The sequence below is a fragment of the Piliocolobus tephrosceles genome, chromosome 1 (assembly GCF_002776525.5).
Source record: "Piliocolobus tephrosceles isolate RC106 chromosome 1, ASM277652v3, whole genome shotgun sequence".
NCBI lineage: Eukaryota > Metazoa > Chordata > Mammalia > Primates > Cercopithecidae > Piliocolobus > Piliocolobus tephrosceles.
In genome coordinates, this window is record NC_045434.1 from 209,482,099 (window position 1) to 209,507,662 (window position 25,564).

Genomic DNA, 25,564 nt, shown 5'->3' on the forward strand with positions numbered 1-25,564 from the left:
TATCCTCGATTCATAAAGCCCCTGAGTTCTTATAAGGAAACTGAAAAAGGCTTGTTTTCTACTCTACTGGCTGGGAATTAAATAAAGAGCATCCAGTGCAATTAAAATTAGAAATAATGAGGTAGGACTTTGCAAAACATTAAATGATTTACCTTCTGTGTTATTTTCCTCCTAGATTAATATCCAAACAACGGGTTGGGTACTGCCCAAATACAGAAAAACAGAAGAAAGTCTTCTGAGATTAACATTTGTCTTTGTAAAATCCAGAAAGTGTAAAAGAAAGAATTGTCTGTATTGGTGTGCCTCTCATAGGAACAAATAATAACGTCTTTTTTCCTAAATGTCATAAAACATATTATTTAGGTCCGTATACTATTTGCTGACATGCCTATATAAAAACCAATGTCTGTATTTTAAAGAATGTCTGTATTTTAAAAATAATCACTTGTTCATAAAAAGAACACCAAGGTTCAGAAACTCAACATAATGAAGGGAAATTATTTATTTTTGGTCTTGGGTTACAGCCATTACGTTATTTTTCCATATGTTCATTCACACATTCAACACACATTTTGTGCTAATACCATGTGACAGGAAATTTTCTTAAAAGTAGAAAAATCCTATGTTAAGTACACCAAAGAAAACGTTTCTGAAAGTACTGCTCTTAGAATGAGCGTACAGAGAAACAAATGGCAAGACATTCAAGCTTTTCCTTCTGCCAACTTTCTTATTAAGACAAACAGCAAGTGAAAGTCAACCCAATAAACAACAAAATGAAGAGCCCCAGGTTTTGAACCAAGACTTCTAGGAAGTCCAAATGAAAAGGCAAACTACAATTTTCTAGAGTGTTTTTAGAGGGACACAATCTGAGGCATAAATCATCATCGAAGCTCAAGCTTCCAGTGACCCAACCCTAAAAAGGCCCCAGTAGTCAAAGTCAGTAACAATTACTTGAAATCCTAGGCTGGGCACGGTGGCTCACACCTGTGATCCCAGCACTTTGGGAGGCTGAGGCAGGCAGATCATGAAGTCAAGAGATCGAGACTATCCTGGCTAACATGATGAAACCCTGCCTCTACTAAAAAATACAACAAATTAGCTGGGCGTGGTGGCATGCACCTGTAGTCCCAGCTACTCGGGAGGCTGAGGCAAGAGAATCACTTGAACCCGGGAGGTGGAAGTTACAATGAGCCGAGATGGCGCCACTGCACTCCAGCCTGGGCGACAGAGCAAGACTCCGTCTCAAAAAAAGCAAAAGAAAAAAAAAAAAGAAAGAAAGAAATCCTGATGTTGTTTCAAACCCTGATATTGTTCAGGCCTACCTGAAATTTTATGTTTCAAAACCCACAATCATCAGGGAGGAGAAATTATAAATAAAAGCCTGGAATAAGTCTGTTAATGTCATCTCATGATGATGTTTCAAAAGCCAAATAGGAAATAAATGCTACTTTTTCCTTCTTATTTACTTTCATGACCTTTGGACCCAAAACTATGAAACACACATGGCCATACCGGGTTAATTTCCATTTTAACTTAGAATGAAAAGGAGACCTTGGACCAAACATGTGCCTTTTCTTCTCCTTCCCTGTAACAGTCTCACACATCATGCTAGGTGAAAACATTTTCTCGCAAGATTTTGGAAAAGGAAGGTCATCATTAATAGAAAAGGGTATAGATAAATTCCAATTGCATATATGTCATAAAGTCTCTCTGATCATTAAGACATGTACATCCACATGGTTCAGGTGCAGTGTATATATGCAATAAACACAATGACAACAGAAAAATCATACTTACATAAACCTGGGGATGTATAATATTTGTTCTGCTGCTTGGGCTGCCAATCTGAAAAAGATTTCAAAAGTTAGTCAGCACAGACTTAAGATAATTATCATCATTAAATTTAATGACAACATAATTTTCTTCAAAGAGTGGTGTTTGTAAATACTTTCAAGTAAAGTATAGTCTACTATGAAGATAAAACATCTCCCTTAAAGATATGGAAACAACAATATTCATTTTATAACCATTCAACATATGCCAAATTTCTCCCCAACACATCAATGCAGTAGGAAAGGCACCTATGAGGGAACTGGTCCTTTCATTACCAGACATAAGCTTAGGCTGAAAAGTAATCCTGAAAAGGTTTTGTTTTTGTTTTTTGGTCTAAGAAACTTGGGGCACAAGAGCAACAGTAAAAATGAACGCTTATGCAACAGTGTTCTCTAAGAATATTTTCATGAAGAAAGCTGCAATATCTCTGCAAATCTACATTTCCACCTCACCATGGGCTACCCAAGAATAAGTGCAAGTATCCCATGAAGTATGAATGAGGATGGGGCAAGAGCACCCACGGCAGCTCTGTCAGCCAGGATGTCAGCCTCCACCTGCATTTACAAGTCAGGGATGCTACCTGCGTCATTTCCTGGGCCGTCCCTCCAACCACTAGGACTACAGGCAGGGATGAAACTGGGGGAAGGGTGCGTGAGAGCATGTGTGATCAGAAAGTAAACGACAGTGGACATCTCTCTTTGTGCCACAGAGAAAGATTTGGAGACACAGAGTAAAAGGATCAAGGTGCTGCATTATTAAGAAATATTAAAAAGACAATGTATACAGAAAGCATAATAATATGTGAAATAAAGCCAAGACTCAGGTTCAGCAGACTAGTAAATTGCCCGTCAGGCCAGCTAGTATGAAATAGATCTGCACAGGTAAGGAAATGTGTTACTGCTGATTTTAAATCTTGTTTTTCTACTGAAACTAACCATCGCCTGGCTTATCTACCTATCGACTGCCAATGCCTATGACTGACCCAGTCAGTCCTAGAATTAGGGGAAAGAAAGAACATGAACGTTTCATTAGAGTAAGCTTATTACAGGCTAACCCTCTGACTTCCTGACAATCACACACCGTAGAGGAAGATGAATTTTTATCTGGTGCTGCATATCGAAAAAAGGTCCCAACTTTGTCCACAGACACTGGGCTCACTTGCTCCCAGCCATTGACTCTCACTTGCAGTTGATGAATCCGGAGGTCATGGGTGTGTCTGTCAGGCAGAACAAAGCGATGTTAAACACAACCTCCAGAAGGGATGAAAAGTAGCAGCAAAGACACGAATGTCATTCAGTATATAATGATGTAAAAACCCAGTCGGCTAAACCTTTTGGAGATTACCTAATGCAAGGGAAATCAGGAGCACAGTTTAACTGGGTTTTACACTTACAACACAAACTGCAAATCTGTAAAGCTTGACTGAGTAAGAGTGGCATTTGTCCTCCATTGAACAAACCACGCAAATCCTGTACACAAGCCAAGGTCTTTCCCCCACCAACCGTCACCCCAACCTATATAATGATGTCACTGGGGTGGTAAAAATGCAGTAGCGATTTAATCATGTAACCATAATCTTGGAAATGCATAAAAAATTCTTCTTGGTTCCTTTGTTGAAATCCTACTTCGCTCAGAACCACATGAGGTTGTTTGGCTCCAGCCCTGCACGACTACAGACAGGGCAGGAGAGGCACAGCGCTCATTTCAGGGCTCCTGTGCTCGACTGAAACTGGAGCAGAAGGCAGTGGGCAGAACAGGAGGAACAGGAGGAAATTGCACATTTAATTCTATTTTAGATTTTGCCTAATTCAAGCCAGAAGTGAAATGGGGAACTGGATTTGAGGCTGACAGGAAGGGGGGAGGGAGGCATGGAGTGGGGTGCAGTGTGCCAAAAGGGGAAAAAGCCAGAAAAGGCATTTATTTTGAAGAATTCAAGCAGAATAGTGGGACTTGAAATGGATTACGAAACGTGGAAACAAAAATGTAAATGACAAAGAGGTCAAACCCTTTCTGATATGACAGAGGCTGGGCTTATCCAGAAATGTTCCCAACAGTTCTGTAGTTAGCTTCTCCAAGAACTGTGGGGACCAATGGAAAATGCTCACTGCTCGTAGCTGGAAACGAAAGTGGCTTCCAAGTACACATGTGCCCAGCATAGTGACCTTTTTTTTTTTCCCCCTATAAAATCCCTGGAGCCCACACGTTCAGAACTCTTGCTTCTTGGGAACAATGTGTGCGGGTACCAAAGCCATGCAAAAGGAAACCTGCTTGACTCGTGAGCCAGTTCACATTCAGTCACTGAAAGCACCACAAAAAGCACATGATTACAGAAAGCTAAAGCCAATCGCTTCAATTTCAGCTCAGCTTGAAAACAAATATGAGGCTCAAATACTAAATCTTAACCTATTCAAATGCTCTCTTAACCTATTCATATCCACTGGACAGCCTGTGAACAGAAAAATATTTGTAAATAATACAACACTTTATTGGATATTCTATGATCTCTCAGTAATCAGATGGAACCTTTTTTCCACATTCATTCCAGTTTTTAGTATGGGTACTTCAGGAACGCATCAGCTAGCAGTCTCCCCAGATCAGTTCTTTTTAGAATCAGAATTTGTCTTATCATTAGCTTTGAGTCCTGAAACTATCTGCTTGCTAAAAGTACTATGTAGCATACATGTAAATTAAAATGGAAATCAACATGCTCTGAGAACCTTTTAAGAATACCATATCACCAATCCATCATGAAAATCAGGCCAAGATGCAATGAACTTGAGGGTTATGATATGTCTATGTTTCCACCAAATTATGTGAAACACACAGGTTATCACCTCATATGTCAAATAAATGGATAGTTAATGAAAAGACGTGTATTTCCAAGATGGCAGCAAAGTCTTTATTTTTTAAAAGGAGGCTGGATATAGTGGCTCATGCCTGTAATTCCAGCACTTTGGGAGGCCGAGGTGAGAGAACTGCTTGAGCCCAGGAGTTTGAGACCAGCCTGGGCAACACAGTGAGACCTCATTTCTATTAAAATAAAATAAAATAAAATAAAATAAGAAATAAAATAATAAAATAAAATAAAAAAAGGAAACACTGATTTAAGAAATATCTTTTAAAAAGAAGACATTAAAATCATTAATAAGGGGCCAGGCGTGGTGGCTCACACCTGTAATCCCAGCACTTTGGGAGGCTGAGGCGGATCACTTGAGGTCAGGATTTCAAGACCAGCCTGGCCAACATGATGAAACCCCATCTCCACTAAAAATAAAAACTTAGCCGGGTGTGGTGGAGCATCCCTGTAATTCCAGCTACTTAGGAGGCTCAAGTGGCAGAGTTGCTTGAACCCGGGAGGCAGAGGCCACAGTGAACCGAGATCGTGCCACTGCACTCCAGCCTGGGCAACAGAGCAAGAAGACCCTGTCTCAAAAATAAATAAAACAAAATAATTAATAAGGCAAGTGAAAAGGCAAAACACTAAGGACCCTCAGTTACATCCACTTTTTATTTTTTAAGGAAAAGAATAAACCATACTTACCTGTGCCTTAACTTCCCTCTTGCTTCAAATTCAAACGGTATCTCTTCACCTGTGAGGACTTCTCGCCATTCACTAACATTGTGAGTATCATCGAGAAATGTTCCATTCCCTTCTGGAACTACCCCTGGACTCCCACTGTGAGACAGTGCGGCCCTGGAACCAAATCAGATGCCATCAGCCTGTCCCTCTTTCTTCCCAGCTCCCTGTCACAGGAGCCCCGTGCAGAAGAGCAGAACCTTCTCACAACTCAGTTCCCAGCAATAAAAGGCTGCATGACCCAGCTACAAAGAATGACCCTGAGGGTCGCTAACTATAGCTATCTTCATGCTGAATCACAACTTACTTGAAATTTTAGAAACAGCTGAAAGCTGTCACTCTGTAGTCACTTACCTCAAGCAGTAGAATCTGGTACATGTGAATTTAAGGCATGACTTTTTCAAGTGGCATTTAAGTGACTAGTTAGAATTAAACAGACCTACACTGTTAAAACAAAAAAGCTTCTCTTCTAGAGCAGTCTCATACTTGGGGGAGGTCGGTCAGAGAAATGTGATTTCAAATCAATGTATTCTGTTACTCATGCCATGCACTTCATGACCTAGGCTGGAACGATCACCATGTACTTGGAAGGCTGAGCCAAGATCTAAACAGGCAGAAAGTTGTTAGAAAAGGTAAAGTCTCCTTTGTTCTCCAAACTCCACCCAATTCCATCTGGGGTGAAATGCGTTTTAGGTATGAAAGAATTCTTTCGGGATAGAGGGAGAACAGGAATTTTTTCAAAGCAGTCTTGGAATAAAATGGCAAAACATTTGGTATAATAACCATAAATTGCTTCTTTAAAACAGGAAAGAAGGTAGAGATCGAGGAGAAAAGATGGACTGGCTTTTTCACACTTCCTACTCACATCCTTGATTTGCTTGGCTTTTAAACATAAGGTATACCAAAATCAAGATCATACTAGACTCAGGACCTGCTTCTCTTGACTACAGATTCTCTACAAAACCAGAACCTCCATCATAAATCTCAGCAAGACAGCAAGTTATTCATTCAAATATCATCCCAAGAGCCTCAAGAGGGGGCCTACCTTGCTCTACTGGGCTGGCACAAGAAGGCTTTGGTGGCAGAGATGACTCGGGGTAATATAAACTGACTGCTTACCTGGTGGGTGTGGTGGTCAGGGTGGCAAACCACAAAGTGCATCCCGTGTGGTTCCTCAGAGCAAAGGGGACAAATGGCTGCCGGCGCTTGGGGGTTTTCACCTCTGCTGCGACAAACAGAAGAAGACTATTAGCAGACGCCTCTGTCTGCATGGCAGAGACCCTCCCCCTACCTGGAGACAGTGCCCAAATTTGTCTCTTGTGCAAAGGCGCTGAAGGTGGAAGCAAGAAAGAAGGAACAGGACGAACAGAAGCTCCATGTATTTGCTGGCTGCTATGGGAGGATTTGTTCCCTGCCTGATTGACTATTCCCAGCCCCCAATTCTTCCACAACTCTTACAGGCCTTATCTCTCAGAAGAAGGCATCAGGACTTAACTTGGTGGGAATCACGAAAGAAAGAAAAATGGACCTCCCCATTACTCCCAAGAACTATATTCTAAGTGGGTAACCTAAAATGTAGCAAGATATATCATACATACTTATTTAAACTTTGTCCAAAAGCCTTTACCTCAAGGAAGCCTGTCTTTATATAAGTTACCCTACAGTCACAGTATGCATTTTGCAACAAAATAAAATAAAAACATTCTTTCCTATTCTTTTATACTAATAGTTGTTTTTGTCTCCCTGGAAAGTCAGAAGTATCCCATCTCAAAGCTTTTTAAACAAAATTGTTAGCCCACTTTTTAAACACAGATACCACACTACCACCATCTATTATAAGGTGAGTACCATGGAAGCCATAAAAGGAACATAAAATATGGCTTCATTGCACAAAAAGCTTCTAATCAGGGAAAGTGCAAAGAAACAGCAATCAACACAAAACTGTAAGTAACCAAATTCTAGAGAGCGGTGACCTGACTACAAAGGTTGTAAGAAACCCAAAGCAGATTTTCTGGTGCCCCAGCTGCTTTGGCAGACAGATCCCTCTGCAGGTACCACTGCCCATGGTATGTGGTTCCACATGGAACACAGAGTACCAAAAGGAAGGGCAGCAGCTCCTCTAACCAAGGGCCTGTCTCCTCCACTGGCCACACAAATAGGGAGGCAGCAGCAGCAAACCAGTGTGAGAAAGCCTCCTGGTTGACATGTTCACAACACTCGTACACAACCAACAAAAAAAAGGGAGGTGTGGCTCAATCTTCTTATGTGTCTAGCATTAAAGTACGACGACAGCGTGAGAAAGACCGTAACCCACATGCTCTGCAGTTGGGAGAAAATGACATCTAGAGGAAGCTGAAAATGCTAACTGCAGAGAACACTACAGCAAAACTGAATTCATCCTATAGGACATCTTCTGCCAACAAAATCGAGAAGACAAACTGCAACATGTCCTGCCTTCTGCATCCTCCAGACTGAGGCTGGGACTGTACCCTAACAGTCGGTAAACATCACTGCCTTTTAAAAAGCAATCACTTCCTTTTTTCCCTTATCTCTTTTAAAGTTTTGAGAGGTTAGTACTGTACACAATGCAAACCAACCAATTTTGGGTCAAGGCAAGTTCTATTTTGATAATGATGATGGTTCGGGGGAGTCTAAGATAGAGTAATCTACTAAATAAATGAGCAGTCTCCAGTGTGTTCCCACAATTTTGTGGTCAGTCATTTAGAGATACCCCAAATACTTCTAAAGATAATCTCCACTAGGAATATGCCCATTTCTCACCCCAATGGCCTTACTTAGCTCCCAAAGTTTGCCTTAAAAAAAATTAGTGCTCATCAAGTAGAAAATTAAGGAGTAGCTGTAAGGCTGCTGACAAGAGCAGAGGGGGAGTAAAAAATTTAAGAGCTGTCTGCAGGGTAAACGGTATTTATTGTGGCACTTTGAAAGGCACCTCCCTCTTCTATGAGTGCAATGAGAGAGCTGCTTTTATTACAGTAGATAAAGGGCCCTGGAGAAAAAGAAGCCAGATGTGCTTTCATATCCCACTGTGAGCCAGACTGTAAGTTTCCATTTGCAAATTAGATTTAAAAAGAACAGGTGGCAGATGGCTTTGATCAGTTCGTTATACAGAATAAAGTGCTGCGAATCCATACAAATATATTCACAAGTATACTGCTTTGGAGTTAAATAGCATGGGTAGGCACAATGCTTAGGTCTCCAAGCTTCTTGCATTGATTAGACATAACGGCACAGGCTTCAATAACCCATTTCTCTGAGGATAAAAAATACACAGCATGCACGCAAATTCAAACCCAACATCAGGCAACAAATCTGACATCTCCTGCACCAGGATCCAAATAAACTATGTACTTGCCTTTGGCACAGCACCAGAGACAAAAGTTCCCAAGTCCATCAAAGAGAACATTATTCCCTAGTGGCCTCAGAAAATCTGCCTCTAGTGACCAAACCCAATTTCTTCATGGGCTGACAGAGAATCTAAAGCTACCCGAATCCAAGTTCAGCTTCAAACAGCTCCAGCTAAGGAAATTTCTACCCCTTTGGACTTATTTCACACAGTAATTCTGCCATTATCAACAGTGTAGGTTGTCATGCTATGTAAGCAGCTCAGTCCATCAGAAAGGACCTGGTTTGTAAATCGTTAAGAAGCAGATTAAAGTACTAGGTTTGCTACTAGCTGGTCAAGTGAATAAAGGCAAATCACCTAATGTCTCTGAACCTCACTGTCCTTATCAGCTAAATAGGAATAATGCTTGGCCAAGCCTGAAAGATTAAGTAACATACAGAAAGCTTAGAAGCAGAAATACATGAATAAATTAAGATTCAGCTCTGGGCTTCCTTCGTGAGCCCTCCCTCAAACATCCATCCTGGTAAAATTGTCCAGAAAAAAAAACCCAGGGCAATGTACCCTGAGTATTAACATCCCTGTTCTATATTCCTGTGGCCTCTTTTTATTTAAAAAAATCATGACGAATGATCTGGAATTTGCCATGTGCACAAATAAATCATTCAGATTAAGCTGCACTCCCTAAAATAAAAAACTGAACATCATGGGACCCCAATTCCTCAATGATTATGGTGTTTTCTGCCATATTCACTTACCAGTGAATTTCTCAAGAAACTTTCAAGGGTCAGAGATAGAAATAAAGAAAATTTTCTTTTTTACCTTCTAAACACAAAAATTGGTATCCAAAGAAATTAAGGTTTGTGTCTGAGCAATTATTTACTGAGAATTTTTTTTGTGTGTGTGTGTGCTATCCCTATTATTATAGTGCCTGTTTCAGAGCCCCATGCATTCCCATGGGAATCTTCAGCTGGTATTTTATAAACTTAAGACTTGTGGCACCACTGCTTGATGGAGCACGGTGTTCCTCCATCCACTTGCTCTTCAATATGAGAAATCACCTCTAATTGACATTGTATTAACATATTTCTGCATCATACACTGTGGAGTTTATTCCATTTCCACCAAAGTTAAGGGAAACAATGTAAGCATCAGCTAATATAAAGCACCACTGTGTTCATCAGTTGGAAATGTTCTTTCCTATTACTAAAGTACTCATGACACGGAATACCACCATTCAGTTCCCACTCATTTAAAAAAAAAAAAAAAAAATTCATGTACAAGGTAGTTCTTAAAACAAGAAAATAAAGCAAGCCCTCGCTTGGCTATACTGTACCTCTAGCATAGATCTGGTGCTCTAGGTTAGTCAGACTGGCTGTACTCCTAGTTCTAAGGTAGACAAGGGGGAGGCCTGGTAGACAGGAGAGACAAAGTTAGAGGCTTAAGAATAAATACAGTGAAATAAGAAGACTCACTTCCAAACGATAAGCACAAACAGAGAACATTACAAAAATAGCGAGCATCATGCAAGTGCAGGGTCATTCCCATCAGTGATTACTAAGAGTTATGGATGTACTTCACAAAGTGAACACATTTTTATACTAGTTTTTATTGTGAAAGCTGAATCAAAGTAGCATGCTCCTTTTTTTTTTTCTTTTTCCTGAATTAGAAGAATATGTATTGAACCTTCTCTTGAACAGAATGACAAGCCTTTTGAAGATTTTTAATTTAAAGGTGTTATGTTCTTAAATGGCATTAAGAAGTTACAAAAATCAATCAGCACAGATTTTAGTGGAGGTTGCTCCATTCCAACTGGTAAAACACAGAAGTAAAATGCCAGTCTCAGGGAATCTCAAAAATTCAGGGGAAGAGACAGTATGTGTTCCAAATTTAAACAATCTCTACCAAGGAGTTGTCTCATAGTGTTTATTTAAATTCTAAAATCAAGCATGGAAGTTTTCAGAATATTTGATATTTTCTTTTTTTTTTTTTTTTTTTTTTTTTGAGGCGGAGTCTCGCTCTGTCGCCCAGACTGGAGTGCAATGGCTGGATCTCAGCTCACTGCAAGCTCCGCCTTCCAGGTTTCCGCCATTCTCCTGCCTCAGCCTCCCGAGTAGCTGGGACTACAGGCGCCCGCCACCGCACCCGGCTAGTTTTTTGTATTTTTTAGTAGAGACAGGGTTTCACCATGTTAGCCAGGATGGTCTCGATCTCCTGACCTCGTGATCTGCCCGTCTCGGCCTCCCAAAGTGCTGGAATTACAGGCTTGAGCCACCGCGCCCAGCCCGAATATTTTATATTTTCATAAAATGTCCTTGGAATACAAAACTAATAAATTTAATGAAGTGCCACATCACCCAGGTTTACCAGCAAAATCTCAGCCCTGACTGAACAAAGCCAACAATTTTGTCAAAAGAGGCTGGTATTTTCTTTCCCCTGATAAAGAAACAGTGAGAAAGCAGCAGGTCCCTTAGGCCAAATTTCATGTTAAGGGCTATGCCCAAGGGTTCATTTTAAGGCTGGTCTGAATAAAAAGCATAACTTTTGAGGAAATACGACTTACTGTTCTTGAATAAGACCTGAACGTTTGTGATTAGTTCAACAAGGCTGAAACCTACTCGCTTTCAAAATAAATTCCCAACGATCATTTTAGTAGGCCTGCTAAAAGAATACAATCCTGGAAGGTGCTATACTACCATCCAGGAATTTCCAATAAGAAAAGAGGTTTGGAACTTTACGCATATTCAAGTTATGTCTTATTAAAAAGATATATTACACTTTTATAAGCCTACGTAATCATAAAAATCTTTAAATAAATAAAAATCAAGCTTTAACTCAGCACCAGCATTTAATATAGATGAGGAAGCTTTTTAACTAAAGAGAAAGAGAGAGGGACAAAACTTTTAAAAAGGAAGGAAGAGAGGGAGGCAGGGAGGGAGGAAGGAAAGAAGAAAGAGAGGGACAAGAAAATCTTTCATCAGAATCTTGCAGACTAGGCCTTGCTAGAGTTTGACTCTGAAATGAAGATGCCCCTGCACGAATAATGTTTTAGAAACACACTCTCTTGGACATATTATAAAAATTATTTAGAGTCTTCTGGGTAGACTATGTTACATTTTCTTGACACACAAATTGGGAAGGTTGGAGGAGGAGCCAAAATCCAAGCTGACAATATCTGAAAAGCCCTGGCTCCTAAGTAATGACCTTGAGACTCAGAAGCAACAGCCTGGGAAAACAGAGAACAAGCACAGCTGACATTTCTTTGTGTCTCTTTCTAGAAGTACAAGGCAGAGAGAAAGTCCACTTATACACCCTGAGGAGAGATGAACCAGTACAATTACTTCATACACTGAGAACACCCATCTTCCCATGACACGTTTGCAGACCAGATGGAATATTTAAGTATTCATGAGCTATGTGAAGTCCAGCCAAGACTCCCCAAAGAAACCACATTCTAAGAGTTGGAGCTGAGTTGAATTTGGATGACAACGGCTTGTGGAACAACTAAGACCATGCAGTTGTCCATCAGCATCTCCCCAGCTCCGAGGAAAACAGAGCTGGCGAGCCATTAAATAAGGAAAGAAAGCATCATCAACAGAGAGCAAGCTGACTCCTCTTTCTTCAAGAGGCAGGGCACTCAATTCTTTTATAAACAGCACAGGGCTCCCTTTTTAACAACTTTTTCCACATGGGCTCCTGCTCACCCTCTTTTCAAGAACATGTCCAAACCCTCTCTCTCTCCATTTAGAAGACCGTTTTAGATGCTTTTAAAAATCTGGTCAAAAAGATCCAATCAATTAGAAAATCAATGCTGCGCAGAGTAAAACACAAACCACAGCTGATCCTGATGCACTCTCAGGTGCACCAGTTCATGTGCATTATTACCAGGCCTGAGGAATTACGTGTTGCAGATCTTTTCTCCCCCGCAAAGGTGGAATTACAGCCCACATTTATAAGTTCAGTAGTTCATGCCAGAAAACTGTCTCCTGCAAAGACTAAAACAGAACTATAGAAGATAGTCAGAATTTCCTGTAGGTTTTTCCACGCAGAATGATGGTTCCATGTGAATTTCTCAGTGAAGCATTGCTTTGTAGGTCAAAAATGATTTAGTTAAACATGTGTAGTGAAAACTCTTACTTTGTCCAAAACATGGAGGATCCACCGAAGAGCCCATCCAGTCTTCTGATTTAGTTGACTCTATTTCCTTGTCATCTTTACAGTAATCTGCCATCCACGATTCTTTGGTACTTACATACTGGTCTAGAAAGAATCCCCCAGAGATATTAAGAGAAGTAACAAAGATGGAGGGTTCAAGTCAAATAATTTCAATTCAGCAAAACAAGCTTTTATTGAGTGTCTCATTACATGCCTGGCGTGCGCTAGATTCTGAGAAAGTCTGTGCCCTGGAGAGCCTCACACTCCATTGAAAGAGATTACCAAGAACAGGCAACCATCGCCACAAAACTCTCTTCAAACTAATCTATACATTCAATACAATCCCCGTCAAAATATCTATAGGGCATTTTGTAGAATTTTAAAAGCTGAATCTGGCCAGGCGCGGTGGCTCAAGCCTGTAATCCCAGCACTTTGGGAGGCCAAGACGGGCGGATCACGAGGTCAGGAGATCAAGACCATCCTGGTGAACACGGTGAAACCCCGTCTCTACTAAAAAAAAATACAAAAAACTAGCCGGGCGAGGTGGCGGGCACCTGTAGTCCCAGCTACTCGGGAGGCTGAGGCAGGAGAATGGCATAAACCCAGGAGGCAGAGTTTGCAGTGAGCTGAGATCTGGCCACTGCACTCCAGCCTGGGCGACAGAGCGAGACTCCGTCTCAAAAAAAAAAAAAAAAAAAAGCTGAATCTAAAATTTATATGGAGGCTGGGCGCGGTGGCTCATGCCTGTAATCTCAGCACTTTGGGAGGCTAAGGTGGGCAGATCGCTTGAGTCCAGGAGTTTGAGACCAGCCTGGCCCACACAGCAAAATCCCATCTCTACTAAAAATACAAAAATTATGTGGGCGTGGTGGCATGAGCCTGTAATCCCGGCTACTCAGTAGGCTGAGGCAGGACAATCGCTTGAACCTGGGAGGTGGAGGTTGCAGTGAGCCGAGATCATGCCACTGCACTCCAGAGGCTGAAATTCAGCAGACAATTCTCTACAAGTAGTTTTACTTCTGTGAGAGAATTATAACGGGGATAGCAGGTTAACAAAAATAATTACAGTGCACCACACCTAGATGAAGATCTTTTATACTAATTAAGATGTTATACTTTCTGGAAGAAGAATTATTGGTTTCTGGTTTTCAATTATAACACGCGGCTACAGAAGTAATATTTATTTAAACACTAAGAGGTCACAGCAACGTTTCTGGGTTTCAGAACAGTATTCGGAATAAGGAATTGAAGGTGAAAAAACAAAACAAATTTTACCACTGACAAAAATGCCTTTTGGAAGATCTTTTGTTTGGCTGGTGTTTTTAGAGACAGGGTCTTGCTCTGTCTCCAAGGCTGGAGTACACTGGCACAATCATAGCTCGCTGTAACCTTGAACTCCTGTGCTCAAGTGATCCTTCCCCCTCACCCTCCTCAGTAGGTGAGACTACAGATGCACACCACTATGTCCAGCTAATTGTTTATTTTTGTAGAGACAAGGTCTCACAATGTTGCCCAGGCTGGTCTGGAACTTCTAGCCTCAAGTGAGCCTCCCATCTTAGCTTCCCAAAGACCTGGGATTACAAGCATGAGCCAATGTGCACAGACAGAAGATATTCTTAAAGAAACATATACTGTGCTCATCAGAAATACCGATAAGAACCCTTTAGGTAAGTTCTTGTTTACTGTAGCTTTTCAAAAGACTACCACAAACTTTCTCTAACCTTCTAGAGTAAGAGATGTTGTGAGAAACAATGTAGGAGTCAAAACATTATAGTTTAGAGAGATCATAGGGTCATTTTACTATTTTCTAGGTGATATTAATAACCAGGCAAATTAGTAGATGAAATCTGATCATATAAAACTGGTTTTAAATTTCGGGGGGGAGGTCAACAAACTTATGGTCTCATTTCACAATACATTCTTTCCATCCTACTCTGACATGCATAAGGAAGTGGATATTCTAAAAGCCTCAATCCAACATACACACCAAAGAAAGTTCACAATTTGCAATAGTATATGTTATTGCTCAAAGATGAAGCATAGTAATTCCAAACTCAGATCATCAAGATCAATAAATCAAACAATGAATGTGAGTTTTCACAGTGAAGGTATACACTACTTGATTGTATGATTATATTTGCTTTCCTTTTAGTTGGCAGAAATACAAGAATAGAGCAGTTCTGATTTATGACATTGAATCCAGAGATGTACATTTCAGTGTCATATCACTGAAATGTACCTATCATATCAAAGTACATATACATATCAGTACATATCATATCAAAGATACTTTTAGATAACACACCATTAACCTGGCAACCCTTAAGCAAGTCATTTTCAGAGTTAGGTCAAAATGATAATGGGAAGCAACAAAGGCAATTTATTCTACTATAAAGATATGGTCAAAATCACACCTTTTAAGAATTATTCCATGAACAGCTTAAGCAAAGTTAATCTAAACTCACTTCCAGGACATTTAATAAACTCTAGTGACCAAGCATTATGAGGAGAAAGTCCATCATGGCCATTTAAGTTTCCCAAGTAACCTAAGTTCTTGCTTAACCACTGATAGCATCCTTATGGGATGCTAACGCTGGAGAAACAGGTTGAGAAACAAGAGGCTATTAGGGTTGATCAGGAAAGCGGTCAGGATGAAGAAGTGATGCCTGGTACAGGCCCAAGTATGTGCTAAACTAGGATTAACAGTCTTCCAGACTCAGAGCTTAGATACAGAAAGGTATCATGAAAGACAACTTTCCACTCACCAATTAGCACAGAAGTGATATTGATATCCAAACGAGGTTTGGCCTTGGCTTCTAGCTTCAGTCGAGGAGGATGAAGACGACTAGCTGCCTGCTGTTGCCAGGATACAGAGCAAGGCCAAGGCTCAATAAATGGCTCCCAGCCTAAAAGAACACAGGAAATAAGACATCTGTCCAGCAGATATCAAGAGTTTATAGGGGAACACTGCTCGCAAATGTTCAGCAAGGACAAACTGGAGCTTAACAGCTTTCTACTTCCAATTCAATTTCACAACAAAAGTACCAACCACCTTCAGCTACAGGTCACCCTACAGATGTCTGCAGGGTGTGGTGGCAGGAAGGAGGGCAGGCAGCGTATGTGCCCTCTTCCACTAAAGAAAGGCAGGATGTGTTGAGACACTCAAGACGGAAAAAGGAGTCTCAGACCAAGATTGGAAAAATAATAAAGTGTCTTAAATAGCTACTAAATTTGATTCTCCTGGCTATAGGACCAATACATGGGTTGAATAAATAGGTACATAAAAAGGCTCATTAACTTTTTCTTTTTCTTAAAATATGCACAAAGACTATATAAACAATATATAAAATAATACCACAAACACTCATCTACTCACTATCCAACTTAAGAAATAGAAAACTAAAGTCCCCAAGGGCCATTCCCTACCATCTCATTCCCCTCCTTCCTACCAACCCTCTCCCACCCAACTCCAGGTGACCATTCGCTTGAATTTTTAGTTAATCATTTCCTTGCTCTTCTTTACAATTTTACCAAGCATATATACCTTTCTTAAGAACACATTACACTGTCCTGTTTGTGATCTTTCCATAAACTGAATCTCCATGTGCATTCTTTTTCAAGTTTCTATTCTGGCTCACCAACACATCTTTGAGCATACTGTTGAGCACACTGCTACATCACAGTGATGCAGGCCACCGTGGTACGCAGTTTTTACTACTGAATATTAACATGCATTATAATGAATATAACTATTTATCCATTCTACTTCTGAAAGACATTCACTTGATTCCAGTTTTATTGCTATTGGAATACTACTACAAGCATCTGTAGTTCACACAGGCAAGACAGTCTCTACGGTACAGACCTAGAAGCAACACATTGCTGGGTTGTTGAGTATGCTTACACTCATATTTACCAGGTCATGCCAAATTGTTTTACAAAGTAGTAGTATTAATGTATAGTTCTAACAGCAGGGACTATGGCTTATATCTTCCAATAATTAGTAGTGTCCCACTTAATTTTTGCTAATCTCTTGGGTATGAAAAATGGTACATCACTGTGACTTAAAAGATTCAACTTTTCAAAGCCAGTTAATTTTTAACAGATCTTTAAATAGACTCACACAATCAGCCATTGAACAAATCCAAACCAGTATGTAACACACAGTAGGTACATTAGTCTCCTTACACCATTTGACATTTAGTGACCTGAATGTATTCATACAACTTTAAAAGTAAGCAATATTTGGCCTAAGAAAACAAATCATTCTCAGAAAAATAGCTCCCACATGCAAGAGTTTCTCTCAGAAAGACTTGGGCCATTATTCTAAAGTGAAACATTTTGAACAATGAAGAAATAAGGGCGTTAGCTTTAAGTGAATCTGTTACAAAGGGAAAATGTTAACTAACATAAAATTAAATGTGATAAATACTCTAGAACACTCAGCAGCAGCACAACAAATCAAGGCTTTATTTCTTATTGAAATCAAAGGGAGCAGGCAGTCGGAGGTTTACACCTTGGACTGCCTAGCTCTACTCTGCTTACTCTGTCCATGCCTACTACCAATGAGAGCTTCTTTCAGCTCTCTTAAGGCAAAAAAGTTCACTGCTCAAACCACTTGGCCCTAATATATTATGGCTTCTGAATTTCAACCTGTATAGGCTCTTACCTTGGTCTTTCAAATGGAAGGAAAGAAACCTGAAAATGCTTGCAGTATTATTAAGGTTTATGTCTCCCAAAAAACAGCGTGCTCTGATCAACAGTGGTTTGTTTGTTTTTGTTTCTTTTAAAGAGTAGGTAGGGCAGAATATACAGTGTCACCGACTCAGTAGATTCAAATAAAACAAACGAACCTAGTGGGGAGTGAGGGGACTTGAGGTTTAAAACGCTTGGCTGGGCGCAGTGGCTCACGCCTGTAATCCCAGCACTTTGGGAGGCTGAGGCAGGTGGAACACCCGAGGTCAGGAGTTCGAGACTAGCCTGGCCAACCTGGTGAAACCCCCGTCTCTACTAAACATACAAAAAATTAGCTGGGCATGGTGGCAGGCGCCTGTAATCCCAGCTACTTGGGAGGCTGAGGCAGGGTAATCACTTGAACTCATGAGGCAGAGGTTGCAGTGAGCCAAGATCACGCCATTACACTGCAGCCTGGGTGAGAGAGTGAGACTCCATCTCAAAAAAAAAAAAAAAAAAGTTGGTGGGCATAAATCTCCCTTGAAATTTAGCTACTCTCAGGGCCAAATAAATGATCCTTCACTATTGAGCAACGGCATATTCTAGAATAAGCCGAACTGCAGGATCAAAAAGAATTAGATATAAAAACATCTTTTTTTTTTTTTAATTTTTTTTGAGACAGAGTCTTGCTCTGTCATGCAGGCTGGAGAGCAGTGGCGTGATCTCAGCTCACTGCAACCTCCACCTCCCGAGTTCAGGTGATTCCCCCGCCTCAGCCAAAAATATCTTTTTAGTTGCCACATATCAGATATGTTTTTAGCACAACAGAAAATCTTTATTTTCTGTGTTCATGCAGTCTACTTGCTTTTCATCTTTCCCTGTCCCACCCCACTCCTGCCCTTTCCTTCATGCAAAATTTATGTAGCAATAGGTCCAGGCAAACGTTTAAATTTATTTTTTAAATCCCATGATAACATATGTTTTATACTGACCTGAAAGAGCACAGTTATAATAATCTCCAGAAAGAGTGAAGTGGGCATAGCCTTCAGGGCTAGTTCTTACACGCTGAAGAAAATTCAGACCTGCAATGAAAGCAAACCTTACTGCAGCGGCAGGACAGGAGCAACCAAAACTGCCTTTTGCAGATAAATGACATTAAAGAAACGTTAGAGCTAATAATACTTGCCAAGGAGAGCACACAACATTCTGATATTTTGTTCATCATGTATTTTTTTGCATCAAGTTTTAAAAATATGGCACTGAAATATTATTTACCTCCATGGCTGAGTTTTTGGCACCCTCTTAAACTCTGTGCCTGAGGCAAGTGCCGCACTTGCCTTCCCACAGTGCCAGTCCTGGCACCCAGGCATTCCCAAAGCCTGTGGGAACATAAAAAATATATTTCTGGCCAGGTACAGTGGCTCACGCCTGTAATCACAGCACTTTGGGAGGCCAAGGTGGGCGGATCATGAGGTCAGGAGATTGAGACCATCCTGGCCAACATGGTGAAACCCCATCTCTACTACAAATACAAAAATTGGCCGGGCGTGGTAGCAGGGGCCTGTAATCCCAGGTATTTGGGAGGCTGAGGCAGGAGAATCACTTGAACCTGGGAGGCGGAAGTTGCAGGGAGCCAAGATAGCACCACTGCACTCCAGCCTCACAACAAAACAAGACTCAGTCTCAAAAAAAAAAAAAAAAAGATATTTCTACCTGAATAATGGGCAGACTGATTAGAGAAGTCATGCTCTGATAAATATTAGCTCAAAATTTTAAGATTGCCATAGAAAAATAAGAAATCAACTAATTAGTCTCTGCAGAAAAGATATTCATGGAAACAGTCAAAATTCCAGTTGTTACTTTTAACCAAGCAGCCCTGGTGGTGCCTTAGAAGCACCGGGAAAGAGCAAGCTCTGTAATGTGCAAGAGGCCAGATTCAAGCCCCAGAAGCAAAGTTTACTTGAAGGAAGAAGAGGCTGGCAAGATCGAAACAATGGAAAGTTACTAAACAGAGCAGTGACATTTTCATTTACTCTCCTCAAAACCTCAACCTCGCTGGGTGCGGTGGCTCATGCCTGTAATCCCAGTACTTTGGGAGGCTGAGGCGGGCAGATGACCTGAGATCAGGAGTTCGAGACCAGCCTGACCAACATGGAGAAACTCTGTCTCTACTAAAAATACAAAATTAGCCGGGCGTGGTGGCGCATGCCTGTAATCCCAGCTACTTGGGGGGCTGAAGCAGGAGAATCTCTTGAACCCAGGTGGCAGAGGTTGTGGTGAGCCAGTTGCACCACCGCACTCCAGCCTGGGCAACAAGAGCGAAACTCCGTCTCAAAAAAAGACCTCAACCTCACACTGCTTGCAGTGATGCACATAAGGATAAAGTACTCCCACCAGCAGTGGTGGTGAACCACTGCAATCCTAGCCACTCGGGAAGCAGAACTGCTTGAGCCCCCAAGTTTGAGACCAACCTTGGGCAACAAAGAAAGACCTCACCTTTGGGGGGAAAAAAAAAAAAGGACAGAGTACTCCTACTTTGGTCCCTACTCTAGCAAAGGACAGCTCACATATAAATAGCGTTTTACCCCTCACACGGCCCTGTGGTGGAGATTCAGAAGTACACTTTCTAGTAAGATTCTTGTTTTTGATTTTCAAGAGATAATACAACAGAACCATTATTTTCTGAGCTTATCTGTTAAATGCCTAGCAGTATTCACTACTATCTTTAGATACATAAAAAGATAAGAAAAATGAAGAGATCAGGAATTATTTAGCTAGAGATGTTAATACAATGGAAATTTTATCAAAGACCATTCCTATTCCCAAGCTATAGGCTGAAGGTCACATATGGCAAATAAAAGTTGCTTTAAAATATACATAATGAAAAACATATGTAAAACTATTATCTAAATTTCACCCAAATGACTAAGTAGAGTATGAATGACATAAAAAAAAAAAAAAAAGGCTCCAAATAATTCAGCAATGACTGAAAATATTCAAGATGAATCTGAAAACCAGGACGACACTCACGGGAAAAGGTGAGTTCAGCGAGAGGAACATCACAATCCATGCAGTCATCGATGAAACAGATGCACACGCTCTCGGCTTTGATCTCCACGCCAGAGATCCATGGCGCTGCCACAGCCCCTGGGCCATCTCGGCTGGTGGAGGCCAAGGAAAGAGACTTCAGAGGTTCCGCATTCTTAAACAACCAACTTGCTGCCTTTTTCAATTGGCCTTCAAAGAAATTAAGAAGTGATCAGTTCTACCAGCTTCCACAGCTACCCTGGCCACTCACAGAGGAAAGAGAGAAATAAAATTCTCTAGAGATCTACTGGGAAGCCAGGAGAGCCTTGATCCCAGAAGTATTCTTGGACTTAATAAAAAAGGAGGGTCGGGGGGTAGGGGTAGGGGTTGGGAAGGAATCCCAGCATAATAGTAATCCTGCTTTTAAGCAAACATTTTGTTGCACACCTTTCACTCAAATTTACCACACCTTTCATGATCTGGCCCAAAATGCCTCCAGGAAGCCATCCCTCTCTACCATGCCATCTGTTGAAGGAGAGGAGAGAAGAGGACAGGAGAGGATCCAGACACGGCGCCACTTGGTACCTAAGTACTTAATCTTCACTATGTAGTTTTGCAAATATATTTGCAAATATATGTGCTGCTATGTAATTGTTCTCAAATATATTACTTTGTGTATAATGTGCCTTCTCAACCAAATGCAAATGCCTTGAGAACACAGAGCAATGCGAGAACTGCATGTGTGTAATATATAACCATTACTAATCGCCTCTTGAATACAACCAGGTTGCTGAAGTCTCCCTCCTCCCAAAAAAGAAAAGAGAAGCAATGCCACCCCATACTTGTAAGTCACCAGAGGCCAGTACCAGGGACAGTGTAAGTGGTTGAGGGCATGGGCTCCAGAGCAAGATGGCCCGGCTTCAGGTCCTGTTCTGCCCTTACCAGCTGCTGGCTCTTGGGCAAGTTATTTGACCTCTTTGTGCCCTACAACACCTACTTAAAAGGACTGACAGGAAGAGGGAAGAATGAGTACATGGAAAGTTCTCAGAGTGAAGCCTGGCACGGAATAAACATTATCTGCTATTATCTACATTACAGATCAACATTAGTTGCTATTATCATATTCATTACTGATGGAATTAAGTCTTATCTACTAAAGAAATAAAAATTACCGGTTGGGTGCAGTGGCTCATGACTGTAATTCCAGCACTTTGGGAGGCCGAGGTGGACAGATCATGAGGTCAGGAGATCGAGACCATCCTGGCCAACATGGTGAAATCCTGTCTCTACTAAAAATAACAAAAATTATCTGGGCATGGTAGCACGTGCCTGTAATGCCAGCTATTCAGGAGGCTGAAGCAGGAGAATCGCTTGAACCCGGGAGGCAGAGGTTGCAGTGAGCCGAGATTGTGCCACTGCACCCCAGGCTGGCAACAGAGTGAGACTCCATCTCAAAAAAAAAGGAATAAAAATTACCAAAGAGAGGCTGGGCATGGTGGCTCACGCCTGTAATCTCAGAATTCTGGGAGGCCAAGGCGGGCAGATCACCTGAAGTCAGGAGTTCGAGACCAGCCTGGCTAACATGGTGAAATCCCATTTCTAATAAAAATACAAAAAACTAGCCGGGCAGGGTGGCATGTGCCTGTAATCTCAGATACTCGGGAGGGTGAGACAGGAGAATCGCTTACACCCAGGAGGCAGAGGCTGCAGGGAGCCAAGATCGCACCATTGCACTCCAGCTTGGGCAACGAGAGCAAAACTCTGCCTCCAAAAAAAAAAAAAAAAAAAAAAATTACCAAAAAGAGGCTGCCTCCAAAAAAAAAAAAAAACAGCACAGTGGCTAATGCCTATAATCCCAATGCTTTGGGAGGTTTAGGTGAGAAGATAACTTTAGGTCAGGAATTTGAGACCAGCCTGGGCAACATAGCAAGATCCCATCTCTACAAAAAAATCTAAAAATGAGCCAGTTATGGTGGCACATCCTGTAGTCCCAGCTACTCAGGAGGCTTAGGTGGGAGGATCATTTGAGCCTAGGAGTTTGAAGCTAGAGTGAGCCATTATCATTGCACCACCACTACACTCCAGCCTGGGCAACAAAGCAAAACCCTGTATCTAAGGTTCTCAGAACTTTAATAAAGAAATCAAAAAAAAGGTGCTCACATTGTTAAAGAAAGAGTAAAAAGCATAGAAAAAGTAAACATTAAGGGGTATAAAATTAATTAAACCAAAAACTAATGATGACTGGGTAAAACAAAACTAAGGAACACATGAGAACTAGGTCTCCTTCATTTTTTCAGAATCCAAAAGGTAAGTTAATGTAAACGACTATGTCATGAAACAAGCCTCTTCACAAATAGATTGGCTGGAATTTAACCCAGATACAATTTTTTTAGAAACAGATTTGTCAATTCAAGAACCCCAAGAAAATTTTAAAAAATTAAAATTGAAAAAACAAGAAGAAAGAAGTCAAGTAAAGAGCCTGAAAAATATATCTATACCTTTTGGTCCGATATTTAAAATATAGATCTCTCTACCAAGGATACACTTAAAAGGCACAGACAAAAGTTCACACTAAAAAATGTTTACTATATATAAATGTGTATAATATTGAATGAATAACAAGTGAAGAATGATTAATTAAATTATACTACATCCTTAGAGTCAATGTAAAAAGATCACTGTTGATAAATAATTTCAATGACATGGGAAGATGCTGTTGATATATTACATATATCATAACAAAATTACAATCATAATTCAATAAAATATTTTTAAAAGACTATAAAATTATATTAGCAACAGAATCTATCAGTACATTAAAAATTTAATGTGTGCATGTGTGTGTGTTGGATATACTGTCCACAGTAGGTAGAGAAGTAGAAAGAAGCCAGGTACAGTGGCTCACGCCTGTAATCCCAACACTTTGGGAGGCCAAGGCAGGCGGATCACAAGGTCAGGAGTTTGAGACCAGCCTGTTCAAAAAAGTGAAACCCCGTCTCTACTGAAAATACAAAAATTAGCTGGGCATGGTGGCGGGCGCCTGTAATCCCAGTTACTTGGAAGACAGAGGTAGGAGTATCACTTGAACCTGGGGGGTGGAAGCTGCAGTGAGCCAAGATGGCACCACCATACTCCAGCCTGGGCAATAGAGTGAGAGTCTGTCTCAAAAAAAAAAGAGAGAGAGAAGTAGAAAGAGAGAAAGCACACACAAGTGTAAAGACTGGAAAGGAGGCTGAGGCAGGAAGATTGCTCGAGCCCAGGAGCTGGAGGTTGCAGTGAGCTATGATTCCAGCATAGCTATGATTGCATTCCAGCCTGGGCAACAGAGTGAAACCCTGTCTCTTAAAAAAAGGGAGAAAAAAGATGGAAGGAAATGCAGCCTGTGCTGTACTTCTCTTTTTGAAGAGAAAGGGAAACATAGAGATGGAAAGCAAGTGAGATGGAGTAGAAAGAACACAGATTTAGGAGGCAGGTAGACCTGGCTTTAAGCCCATCACAGAGGACTAAAATGTGACCTCAAACAAGTTTACTTAAGAAGTTTTACCTAACCAGTCTGAGCTGGTTCCCTCATCTCAAGTGGGAATAATAATGTCTGCCTCTAAGGGCTATGAAGAGGATGCAACAAGAAAACACAAAGATAGGCATACAGGACCTCAATAAATGGTCATAATTATCAGTATCACCACCATTAGCACGACCACTAGTAACAGTGGCTAACATTTATAGAGCACTTACTATGTGCTAGCACTTTCTTAGTGCTTTGCATATAGTAATTTACTTACATCAAATCTCTGAGGGAGGCAGCCTCTTATCTTCTTTCCACAGATAAGGAAGCACTGGTTCATAGAGGTCAAAGCCACTTCCCAAAGTCAAAGCCACTTCCCAAAGTAGAGGCAGAGAGTAAGGATCTGAACCCAGTCAGCCAGCTCCAGAGCCCTTTTTTTTTTGAGACAGAGTCTCACTCTGTTGCCTAGGCTGTGGTGCAGGGGCATGATCTTGGCTCACTGCAACCTCTGCCTCCCCGGTTCAAGCGATTCTCCTGCCTCAGCCTCCTGAGTAGCTGGGACTACAGGTGTGCACCACCATGCGCAGCTAATTTTTCTTTTTTGTACTTTTGGTAGAGACGGGGTTTCACCATATTGGCCAGACTGGTTTCAAACTCCTGATCTCAGGCGATCTGTCTGCCTCTGCCTCCCAGAGTGTTGGGATTATAGGCATGAGCCACTGCATCCAGCCTCAGAGCCCGAATTCTTATCCACTATAAAAGACTGCTGCCTGTCATCCCAGCACTTTGGGAGGCCAAGGTGGGCGGATCACTTGAGGTCAGAAGTTCGAGACCAGTCTGGCTAACATGGTGAAACCCCATCTCTACTAAAAATACAAAAATTACCTAGGTGTTGTGGTGCATGCCTGTAACCCCAGGTCCTCAGGAGGCTGAGGAAGGAGAATGGCTTGAACCGGGCAGGCAGAAGCTGCAGTGAGCTGAGACGGCGCCACTGCACTCCGGCCTGGGCGACACTATTATTACTGACCTAAGATCATATGCAGTCCAGAGAAGACACATAAAGGGTCCTCCAAACACACTCAGCTCTCTAAGTCGCCTTGTGGCAGCAAGAGAGGAAATGGGAAGGAAGCATATCATCAAGATAAACAATGGGTAACAGAATCCTGTTCAAATTACCTTGACACACCAAAAGAGCTTTGCGACAATCATCCATGCTGAATCCCAGCTCCTGCAGCCTAGCCAGCTGTAACTCTAGGAAACAAATAGCATATAATTTTCATAAATAATTTTACGTAAATTAATTTACAAATTAATTTTAGAAAAAAAGAAAAGAAATTCAAAAACCTGTAACTAAAACATTTCATTTCTCTAAGCAAAACGACTCCTAATTGGAGAGTTCGTTCAAGTGTACCCTGAAATCTTTGAGTCTTTT

General features: G+C 41.2%; 1 protein-coding gene across 2 annotated transcripts in view; it reads right to left on the bottom strand.

The window, feature by feature from the left end:
• Positions 1–25,564, bottom strand: part of VPS13D (vacuolar protein sorting 13 homolog D) — a 283,937-nt gene that overhangs the window by 160,056 nt on the left and 98,317 nt on the right. The window contains exons 34-43 of one of the 2 annotated variants that reach the window (XM_023192002.1): positions 25,309–25,383; positions 20,631–20,837; positions 18,593–18,682; positions 15,692–15,832; positions 12,909–13,031; positions 10,108–10,182; positions 6,530–6,632; positions 5,375–5,527; positions 2,914–3,049; positions 1,798–1,845 (exon numbers count right to left, since the gene is read on the bottom strand). In XM_023192002.1, the coding sequence (XP_023047770.1) occupies positions 1,798–1,845; positions 2,914–3,049; positions 5,375–5,527; positions 6,530–6,632; positions 10,108–10,182; positions 12,909–13,031; positions 15,692–15,832; positions 18,593–18,682; positions 20,631–20,837; positions 25,309–25,383 (1,151 nt within the window). Of the gene's footprint in view, positions 1–1,797; positions 1,846–2,913; positions 3,050–5,374; positions 5,528–6,529; positions 6,636–10,107; positions 10,183–12,908; positions 13,032–15,691; positions 15,833–18,592; positions 18,683–20,630; positions 20,838–25,308; positions 25,384–25,564 lie in introns of both variants that reach the window. The other variant, XM_023192003.2, reaches the window with a different exon arrangement.